The 11,609-nt window shown below is 43.0% G+C and overlaps 2 protein-coding genes across 7 annotated transcripts in view; one reads left to right on the top strand and one right to left on the bottom strand.

The window, feature by feature from the left end:
• The window catches only part of LOC138982546 (uncharacterized), a 243,226-nt gene that overhangs the window by 29,902 nt on the left and 201,715 nt on the right, over nt 1-11,609 (top strand). The gene's annotated exons all lie outside the window — the stretch shown is intronic.
• The window catches only part of LOC138982536 (coiled-coil domain-containing protein CG32809-like), a 175,998-nt gene that overhangs the window by 129,769 nt on the left and 34,620 nt on the right, over nt 1-11,609 (bottom strand). Inside the window, exon 1 of one of the 6 annotated variants that reach the window (XM_070355846.1) lies at nt 4,585-4,805. The exons of the other annotated variants lie outside the window; for them this stretch is intronic. Within the exon in view, the coding sequence (XP_070211947.1) occupies nt 4,585-4,660 (76 nt within the window). The 5' untranslated portion in view covers nt 4,661-4,805. Of the gene's footprint in view, nt 1-4,584; nt 4,806-11,609 lie in introns of those variants that run through there. 6 annotated transcript variants of the gene reach the window in all.

The following is an 11,609-nucleotide window of genomic DNA, read 5'->3' as shown; positions in this document are numbered from 1 at the left end:
CTCATGATTTACCCGCTACACACAACGCGCACATTATTGTGCACGTGAGACTGGAGAAAAATACGAACAACATTTGCTAGGGAATCAAACCCACATGCGTTCTGTGTTGTTTAGCATGCTTTCGCTTGTTTCTTTTATTTGTTTCGGCTTTTCTGGCGTGCACATGTTGTTTATTTTGGTTTTTTTTAATGTTCTGTCAGTGATTGTTTACTACTAGGGGGAGGAGTGTGTGTGCGGTGTGTGTGTGTGTGTGTGTGCATGTGTGTGCACGCGCGCCCACGCCGTGTATGTATCTCTGTGTGTCTGCGTCTGTGAATCTGCGTCTAAGTGTCGTCATATGTGGCACGTGTAATGTGTAGAAGTGTTTCTCAGTGTCTGGTTATAACCATTCATGCAAGATGCATCACCAGTACCCTAACCATTACAGCAAACACCTGTTCAAGCAGACGAGTCGATGTATATGTCGCTTAAACAAGTACAACACAAACTCAGACGACTTCTTTTTTTACAGCCTGTCAACCTGTCCAAAACACAACCTCCAAATGACCATTAGTCCACACTACATGTCCCTTTCCGTGTGAGAAGACCAGGACTGTGACCACACGCAATTTCACTGCTTCCGTAAAACAGACAATATTGAGAAAACTTTCGGATATCTGTTTACATGTACTTCTTTCATCCGAAGGGCCACAGATTTGATTTTCCCAGGGGCTACAAATGTGATTTTGTTTGCGCTGACCAGACCAGTAATAGTTCAAGACAATGTGTTTAGTACGGTGTTGAATTTGATATTCCTAGTTTTAAATGCGTCTTATGCATTCTTCAATATTAGTTCTAATTATTATGTTTCGGTCTTTATTCCTTTTTTTTCTCCTCCTTTTTTTACATTCCAGGAAACCTTGTCTCCTATTTGTTCAACTTAGTAGCGAACGAACGAACGAACGAAGCGAATAAACGGAGTGGCTGAATAACACACTATAACCCTCTTTTTTTTTAAACAACAGGACTTGAGTAATTCTTGTGTCTGATGAAGTCCCTAGTGGTCGAAACGCCGAATGTATTTGTTTCGTTGGGGTCCTGATTTGGCCTATATGGTCCGCTGGACCCAAAAAGCAACAAGAATCAAATCAAATCAAATCAAATCATTTGTTTCGTTTGCGTCATTCCAACGTGAGTACATTACTTTTTGATCTTTTTAAAGTCGAATATTAAGTGTTTGATCCTCGTTATCGCAATTAGCTCATGATACGTAATATTGACAAAAGCGCCATCAAACGTTTTGAACAATAACTATCAATCAATCAATCAATATGAGGCTTATATCGCGCGTATTCCGTGGGTACAGTTCTAAGCGCAGGGATTTATTTTTATTTTTATTTTTTATTTTATGCAATTTATATCGCGCACATATTCAAGGCGCAGGGATTTATTTATGCCGTGTGAGATGGAATTTTTTTTACACAATACATCACGCATTCACATCGGCCAGCAGATCGCAGCCATTTCGGCGCATATCCTACTTTTCACGGCCTATTATTCCAAGTCACACGGGTATTTTGGTGGACATTTTTATCTATGCCTGTACAATTTTGCCAGGAAAGACCCTTTTGTCAATCGTGGGATCTTTAACGTGCACACCCCAATGTAGTGTACACGAAGGGACCTCGGTTTTTCGTCTCATCCGAAAGACTAGCACTTGAACCCACCACCTAGGTTAGGAAAGGGGGGAGAAAATTGCGAACGCCCTGACCCAGGGTCGAACTCGCAACCTCTCGCTTCCGAGCGCAAGTGCGTTACCACTCGGCCACCCAGTCAACTACCACCTCGAATAGTAAAGTCGATGCTCCTTAATTGTTATTTTTTCCTGTATGGCAAATCAATTTCGCCGTCCCAGCAGGCCGTTGCATGAATCAGATTGTACACAACTTGTGAATGGTTGATAGACCTTGTTCCGGTCAGTGGAAAAAGTGATGGCAAAAACACGCTATCATAGGTCTTTCTGAACCACCAATGCACACATTTACAAAAGCACGCACCAAAGTACTCACAAACTGAAACCACACACACACACAAACACACACACACACACACACAAACAAACACACACACAAACACACACACACACATACAATCAACACACACACACACACACACACACACACACACACACACACACATTCCGTGGGTACTTCCTTTTCCCGTATTCGTATCTCTTGTTAGTTCTACAGGCAAGCTTGTTGGCCCAAAACGTCAACAACAAACCATTTTATTAACAAGCACAGTGCAAAAACCATTGAAAGCTGCAACATTCATCAACAGATCCCGAGGGAGACGCCACACGCACTGATCTACCCATACCTATACACCCTCTCAAGTGCTTACACAACAAAACTGCCACCTTCGTCGTTGGCGATTAACCGACTTTGAACACATTACAGGTACATGTACATTCTCCCAAGGTACAGCAGTAAACAGGTGGTTTTCCTTATCTTCGCTTTGAGAAACAATTTCGTTCACATCATCCGCAGCTTCCGACGGTTCTGATTGTAAAACAACTTCGTGTAATCATCAACACTATAGCCCTTAATGTTCTTCTCCAACTCATAACATAGAGAGCTCATGTCAGTCAAGTTAAGACACTTAGACAGTAGTCGTGCTGAGGACTGACTGTTGGCAGAATCGTTGAGAGTGACTTTCGTACTGACACGAGTGCGTGTGTACGGACGACCGTCTACATTCATTTGGTGTTGTTTGTGTCCATAGAAAGAGAAAGCTCAAACTGACTCGTTTTAATAGTTCACCAATGATGTAACTGGCTATTTCACTCAAATTTAATCACACACACACACACACACACACACACACACACACACACACACACACACACACACACACACACACACACACACACACACACAAATGATAACACCAAACACGTTTCCACAAAATCCAACCCATTTCCGCAACTTCACTGAAGGGACAAATCCTGCAGTGAATTATGAATACTTCAAGAAAACTGCTAATATAAATCTGCACTGCACAGGTCTCAGGTAACAGGGCTAATTTCAAGTTTTAAAAACTACAAACAATTCTAGCGTTTGAAGTTGCTTCAGGTATCAACTTCTATTGTTTTCTTTTCCCTATATCTGCCCCACATTGGCCTTATGCACAGACAGAATTCAGAATTTTTTTTCTCCAAACACATTCAGGCTGCCAAGAAAAACAACGTTTCTGATCCATCTTGCTGCTTCTATACGGCGTTAGGAGTGAACATAAGATATGAGTACGCGCTTCATGTTTCATACCTGAAACACGACCAAATCCTCCAAGGCACAGTGTGTGTCCTACAAATGTTGTGAATATGGAATAGATACGAGGAAACTATGAAATTACGCGAAACGTGAAAAGAGAGAGAGAGAGAGAGAGAGAGAGAGAGAGAGAGAGAGAGAGAGAGAGAGAGAGAGAGAGAGAGAGAGAGAGAGAGAGAGAGCGAAGAGAGAGAGAGAAGAAAGAGAGAGAGAGAGAAAGAGAGAGAGAGAGAGAGAGAGAGAGAGAGAGAGAGAGAGAGAGAGAGTTTGTTTGTTTGCTTTACGCCCAGCCGACCACGAAGGGCCATATCAGGGCGCCGGTGTAACACGAGAAAATTACTCCCACGAGATTTTTACTCCGGAGTAAACATTTCGTACGAAAAAGTTACTCCCTTTACGAAAAAAGCACTCCCCCATTGCACGAGAAAATTACTCCCCAAGACAGGTGAATTCCGAGTAAATATTTCGTACAAAAATGTTACTCCCCTGACGAACAAATAACGAATAAATTACTTCACCTCAACACGAGCAATTTAACTTCCCATGACAGGTGTACGATATTTTTACTCCCTTGTCCCCTGTTAGTTCTTGGTGGTGGAAGGGGTGGAGGGAGGGTAGCGCGACATTCGTGTGCGCGAGATCACTTATTGTCATTATCCCTTCGCCCGCATTCCATTTTTGCGTACGAGATTTTTACTGGAAGTAAAAAAAATGGGGATTAAAAATTTCGTGGAGGGAGTAATTTTTTCGTGCCTTGGGGAGTTCTTTTCTCGTACGAAAAGGGTACTCGGAGTAAGAATTTCGTACGAAATATTTACTCCCGAGTAAATTTTTCGTGGAGTAAAAATTTCGTGTTACACCGGCGGTGCTGCTTTGACATATAACGTGCGCCACACACAAGACAAAAGTCGCAGCACAGGCTTCATGTCCATGTCTCACCCAGTCACATTATTCTGACACCGGACCAACCAGTCCTAGAACTAACCCCATAATGCTTACTAAAGACGAGTCAGGGGACGAGTGGTACGTTTACTTTCTAGAATAGTGATGCAGTTCATCTGTTTTCTTCTTACACATCCTATCGTGACAAATCAGTAGATAATTAAATAAATGAAAAATAAAAACAAATAAATAAACAAATAAATAAATAAACTCAGTCAAAAGTTCAATACAGCCCTGTCACATCGCTGCAGATAAGCGAGTCAGTCACAACCGACCATCCTCTAAGACAAGGTTGTCAGCACGCTGTCATCAAGGACATAACGACGGTACTCACGTGCCGACTGGTCCATCGTTCTCACGGACAGCGCGGAGCTGGTCCTGCCCCCGCCGCAGCATCCCACGCCAAACATCCAGCCGTCCTCGCTAATCCTCGGTCAACAGGCCACACAATCCGGCCAGTATCACACGATTGTTTCAGCTCACAATCTCGCACGACATTTCAGGATTTCTTCAATATGCCCCGGACGCATCAGTTTAGTCAACAGGTTAAACAGATTCCAGCCGGCGTCGAACGATTGTTTCAGCTCACAATCTCGCACATTTCAGGATTTCTTCAATATGCCCCTGACGCATCAGTTAAGTAACAGGTTAAACAGATTCCAGCCGGCGTCGAACGATTGTTTCAGGGCACAATCTTACACGATATCTTATGATTTCCTCAAAGCGCCCCAAACACATCAAGTCGACAGCTTAAAAATTCCTGCCAGCGTCAATATGAACGATTGTTTCAGAGTACAATCTCACAAGACATTTCACAATATCTCCGACGATACATTTCCGTCAAAAATATCAAGCAACGTTTCAGTCAGGGTAAATTTCCCAGGGTATTTATCGATTTTGGATCGATATAATAATTGCAAAAGTCAACAGCGTACATCTTCAAACCAGTGTCAAATGATCTCACAAAGGTATTTCACAGCTGCATCAAAGCTCAAAAGACACAAGTCAAGACCTCAACGATACTGGTTAATACAAAGCAATGTTTCTAGGACCAAATCACACATGGTATTAATTCACGATTTCCTCAACACCAGGCTACAACTCAGAGAGTACAGCCGTGCCAAACGATGTTCTACGAGAAAATGTTACACAGTACTTCCCAGGATACCCCGAAATACACAAGTCAAGATTTAATGTTCAGCGCAAATGTCATATATATATATATATATCGCATTTCACAATTTCCTGAACACCACAAGGACAGACACCAACGACTATTCTTTTGGGATAAGTTTACACCAAACGAGTCCCCTCAATACTCCGAACAAAAACACAAATCAACACATCAAATATCATGCAACGGTTCAGGGTATTCCCCAAACCGACAGATTTATACCATTTCCTCAATTCTGCTCAAGCCGGAACAAACAACAGAGGATGAGATTCCCGGAAATATCACAGAATGTTTCAGGGCAGCATGAAAACACTCCTGAGGCACCGGTCACGTCTGATGCTCACAGATTCCGAGCTGATACCGCACGACATTTCATGGTTTCCCTATTACTCCCTCGGCACAATTCAACAACTCGCAGATTCCACGCCTATACAGCACAGGAGTATTCCCGATCTGTGCTTAGCGTTCACATGTGACTGGAGTGTCGATCTTCTCAGCACAGCTAGAAGGGTACTATATACAGATTCCAAACGAGTGAAGAAAGAAACAAGCAGGATCTCATCTCACCTGTTGAATATCAGGAAGTGACACCGAAACATATATCCAAATTACAGAACAGGCAACGTGTTTGCAAGTATATTTTTCGCGATCACGACAAAAACAATAATGCTAGACGAATTTCGAAGAATACTTTGTTGGATGTTTTAACTACTAAAGACACGTTCTGAGATGAAAAAGAACAACGTTCTAGATTTTTGATGATAGACTTAATTCAACAAATATTTTTATTCAGGTGAATCGAAGAAAAAAATGTCAAAGCAAAAATCATTTAAACGTTAAACTTTTAAGTTTAAACGCCGAGTCAAGTTACATGTCCATTTCCATTTCACGGGAATCGTGCTTTCTTTTACCGGTTTTTAATCGTTTTAGGAAGTTATTAAAAATAAAACAAAAAGTTGCCACTGTCTATACCGTACGTTAACTCAGACTTTCTAAGCCAAACGTTTGGCGGCGAATATATCAGAAATATCCAACTGCTGCAGTGCTGGGCGTTTTGCATAACATAGCATCGAGAGGAAATAATCAGCTAATCAGGTCAATAAACTGCAGATTCCCGGGACATAAGGGAAATATCCCCCTGCACGACTCGGGGGAAAAAACACGTGTTGATTGTGGAAACAAACCAGTTTCATAACACCGAGTTCCTGACCCGGTAAGAATCCTATATCTACTATCTAGTGTGCACTTGTTTCGCTTTATTACACATGAACCTGACACAAGATGTTCCGGTATGCAAACATCGTACCAGAATTTGATCGCTGTGAGAAAAAAAGTCTGGCACATAGCGTTTACCTTGTTTTCTAAAGATGTTCACATACGCGAGGTGTTTTAAACTGAGAACTTACAAAATAAACTCTACCGTTAACGACTGACGAATTAACACATTCAGATTGCCAACTTGTCGATAAATCCGTTTCAGACTATAACTTTTTTCCTTCTGCAGCCACAGAGTTTAACAAGCTTTTAATGACACAACATCGGATCCTTTACAACACTCTTAATATATCCACTTTCTTGGCAAAACTCGAATGACGCTTTTCTTGTTTTGTTAACTTTCCTTCGCCGTTTCCCCGACACAAACATGCTTTTTTTCTGACACCCAGACGGCGATCAACAAAAAAAATCACATTTCACCGCATTGATAAAAGAGGATACGATCCGGTGCAAACAGCCCACTGAAGTCAACACAGTTGCAGCCGCCCACAATCACAGACAAGGAAATACAGGCAGCAGGAACTGCGTCACATACGCACACAAAAAAGGAGATTTAGACATAAAATTAATGCGTCTTTATGTTGAAATTTCACGTCTCCGATACAAACACCACTGGAGTATGTAAACACTGATTAAGCATCTACCCACAGACACCGACCAGGAAATACACGCAACAGGAACTACTTCAAAGAGTAACTGAGCTATAGGGTTACCTCACTGAGAAAAAAATCATAGGTTCATTTAGATATATATAATGCGTTTTCCTGTTGAAACTTGACGTCTCAGGTCCTAACAACACACTGAAGTCAACATTGATGCAATCCACACACGGACACAAATATAACTAAATACAGGTAGTCGGCAATATCTCCCAAAGGTGCATGGCTGAGCTACAGGTACATATCTCAACACAGAAGCAACCGTCGGAACATTTAGCGGCGTCTTCCTGTTGAAACCTGACGTTCTACGTTCTAACAACACACTGAAATAAACACTGACTGACGCACCGCCCACAGACACAGATATAAGGAAACAAAGGTGGCCCAGGCATTACGTCCAAAAGTAACCGAGCAGCAGTGATACTAGACGCAGCAGTAAACTTCTAGGGGCAGGTACAGTTTCCAGTATGCTCCGGTAAATAGCGGTGGTCTTTGTGTCAAAAACTGACGCGCGCTTTGCGAGACAACGCCAAGTGTCCCCAAACCTGTAATTTGTCCCTCCAAGCGGCTCTTTCCCTGCCAACTCCTGCCCGCCTCCGGGACTAATCAGCCCAGTGACACAATTAGATCTAAAGCTAATAGGAGAAGAGTTTCGTAATAGCAGGCTGAAGCCTGAAGGTGCAATATCGCCAAGTGTTTTGGGCGTCCTTCGCGTCAATCATCCTTGAAGACCCTGTCCAAAGTGCTTCACCACACAACTGCAGTGGGCTTGAGGTCTACATGACTGCAAGCGATTGTTACGCCAAACCTCCGTGGAAAACCCTTCAAAGAAAAGTAAGTATGCTGCAGGTACCCGTAAGGGGGCTTGAAACCACTTCAAAACGCTCAGAGTTTTTAACATCTCATCGCTGTAACCACCGCGGCAGCGGCAACAACAACATTCTACCACTGACGGCACCATTTCCTTGGAAACCCTCACCGCCTAATTACTGACACAATTTTTTGACAGCAAAACGAAGAAACGGCTGTTTTGAAGAGAAGATGGAACGTACGCGCGACCGAGAGGCTGACGGATGAGCTTAAACCAGAAATAAGTTCCCCCAGCGTCACTTCGTACGTCAAAAGAATTTAGAGAGTTCCATGCACAATGGGGAAACTGAACGTGTCTACTGCGCACTGTCTGAACGATTGAGTGCGTCTTCTCACGCTTGTTTCAGGTGAGAGACGAATTGGCATCAATGCGCCGTATGGCAGTCTATTGCTCGGCGCTTGAACGTCTGCCAAAATTGTAATATCAGCCCCAGTCACAGACATGTGTTAGGATTAACGCTTCAAACAGGCGTGGCTTTGGAGATGAACCTGCCCCAGTGTTTGCTCTCTCGGGGCACAGAGTAAACGTAATCAAGTCGCCCGTGATGATTCGGTGCATATCCGCATTTGCAAAATTGAAAAGACAAAAAACTCACACAAAAACGAGTAACCGACCCCGACCGAGCGCTGTAGGTTAACATTTATCTTTACATATGAATGTGGCCATTTTATTTTAAAGTCCCCATGGACTTAAAGCTTAACTAAATAAACCTGTTCTGGACGCGTACCGAAAACACAGATTTTTCTATAAATAACAAAACACTTTTGTCTTCCATTTTGTTTTTTGTTGTTGCAAACGGGCACATATCTAGTAACTCTTATTTGATATATTAAATGAAAAATAAAAACACATTTTTTGAAAAGATAATGTTGAGCAACGCAGCGTAAACGGCACTTTCCTCGCTGGAGTTACTTTCTGCTGTGATTTAGAATCAACCAAACAATTTCGGAATTCCTCACTCATATATGTCCCCAGTTTCGGAAGGTAAACGCTTTCCAGGAATTTCAGTTTGTTTGTTGGTTTGTTCGTTCATGGGCTGAAACTCCCACGGCTTTTACGTGTATGACCGTTTTTACCCCGCCATTTAGGCAGCCATACGCCGCTTTCGGGGGAGCATGCTGGGTATTTTCGTGTTTCTATAACCCACCGAACTCTGACATGGATTACAGGATCTTTTTCGTGCGCACTTGGTCTTGTGCTTGCGCAGTGTACACACGGGGGTGTTCGGACACCGAGGAGAGTCTGCACACAAAGTTGACTCTGAGAAATAAATCTCTCGCCGAACGTGGGGACGAAGTCACGCTGACAGCGGCCAACTGGATACAAATCCAGCGCGCTACCGACTGAGCTACATGCCCACGTGTGAGACCACAGTCATACAAAGTGCCCACTTCTCACAGACTCTACTACATGCGTCCAAAGGCAGTAAGTGTCCTTGCAATATGCATGTCCCCATACTGTTTTCGTCGCCACACATTCTGTAGACCTTCTTTCTCCATATGCTGACCTTCTGAATACACAGCCTGAGGTGTGCATTAATGTTGCCGGCTGCCATGAAATGATGAAAAACACGTTAAGGAAACAAATGGCACGGTACTAAGTAAATGGACCAAGCCCGGCCAAAAGGTGCTGTCACAAAATCACACAGGAAACAAAAATCTCCATGATTAAATGTACAGTTTCACTTTTTTTCTGTAACTCTTTCGATGCTAAACAATTAAAGGTAATACCGTGCACCACTGATGTCGTGTAGTACTTTTTAATTTATCGTCACCCACACTGGTTAATGTTCGCTTATAAATACGGTACTTCTCAAAGTGCCCTGCTACCTGTCTATTTCCTCACAGTGCTAAATCAGACGACAATGGCCAACGTGTAACACTACACCTACACCGGAACCAGCTCTGCCAGGAACCCGCAAGGGCCCTTTCAAATCAACTTAAATCAAATCAAATTAACTTTACTACCTCAAACATGAGAAACTAATATTATATTGGTGGTGCAAAAAAACAGACGAGACACTACAACATTACAAACATTTAAATATATTTACCGTACTAACCAATACAATTATCATTTAACCAAACACTAATAAACTAAACACTTTACTATAAAAAAACAAGAAAGGTGGACATAGGTGGTTGGAACGTTTATTATCGACAAATAGTCTCTTTGTTTTTGGATTTATTTATTTATTTAAACACTTTACTGCAAGATACCGGTTTGCTCGGAATTTTCCCATTAACAAGATACTGATAAAGCCCCTTTAAATTCATCACACTGGCTTCTTTTGTGCTCCCCAAAATATGCTTTAAACCATCGCCTCCCACCTCTCCTACCCTCTGGAACTCATCACGGACCAACATGTAGCACCGGCGTCAGTACAACAGAAGTCTGACCACACTAAATCTGACACTCGGTGCCACTAAAGGTCCTGATTCCTTGCAGCATTCAAAGCACTCAAGAGTTCTTTGAGCTCTCCTCGCCAAGCCCGCCGGTTGATATAAACCTCGCCAAAAAGGTATTGCTACAACATTTCGCATCCAAATTAAAGCCTTAATTCCAATTGTGATTTTTCGTCGATTTTTTAAATCGGTCCCTTCTGTTTTTGTCCCGTCGATTTTGAGAGTACCCTTATTTGAGCGGCGGTCACGTGATCCCTGTAAAAGAAATCTTTAATCCGAAAGGTGATCCAAAACTTCATGTGAACGGCCTTAACTTGCATAACAAGATTGAATGAAATGACATGGGAATTAATGCTTTAATTTTGGTGAGAAATTAAATTTTGTCGCAATCATAGTTTGTCCACGTTTAGTATACAGGACTACTCCGCAAGGCTCAACACTTGGCTCTGAAAGAATGTAAAGGTTTCACGGGTATTCTGGACCCTTCTCCATGGCCCGCCAGCCGATATAGTAGAACTTGACTACTCCACAAGGCTCAGGACTTGGCTGTGAAGGTATGTTTAAGGTTCACAGGCATTCTGAGCTCTTCTTTGGAGCTTTCGTCGGTCAAATGACCGAAAACCGACGCTAGAAACACCCTTGCACAGGCATTCTGAGCCCTTCTCGATGTGTCTACCGGCTGATCACAAGGAGAAGGGACCGGACGACCACTTCCCAAGGCTCTTGATTGAAAGCGTGCAAGGTTCACAAGCATTCCTCTGTCAAGGAAAGAAGGTGGAACAGGATGGCTAAAAGCTGTGGGAAGGTCAACAGCACACGAGGATATAAATGTACTCCCAGACTGTATAGACAGACCTTGAGCTTTCCTGTGTGAGTAAACACCGTGCTGGACGTTCGGGAAGGTGCGACTGGGTGGGGGCGACAAAAAGGGTAGGCGTGGGATGGAGTGTGAGGGGGGGGGGGGGGGGGGTGGGG

Source organism: Littorina saxatilis, linkage group LG12, assembly GCF_037325665.1.
Source record: "Littorina saxatilis isolate snail1 linkage group LG12, US_GU_Lsax_2.0, whole genome shotgun sequence".
Lineage (NCBI taxonomy): Eukaryota > Metazoa > Mollusca > Gastropoda > Littorinimorpha > Littorinidae > Littorina > Littorina saxatilis.
The sequence above is the reverse complement of the archived record's forward strand: the minus strand, read 5'-3'. Positions and strand labels throughout refer to the sequence as shown.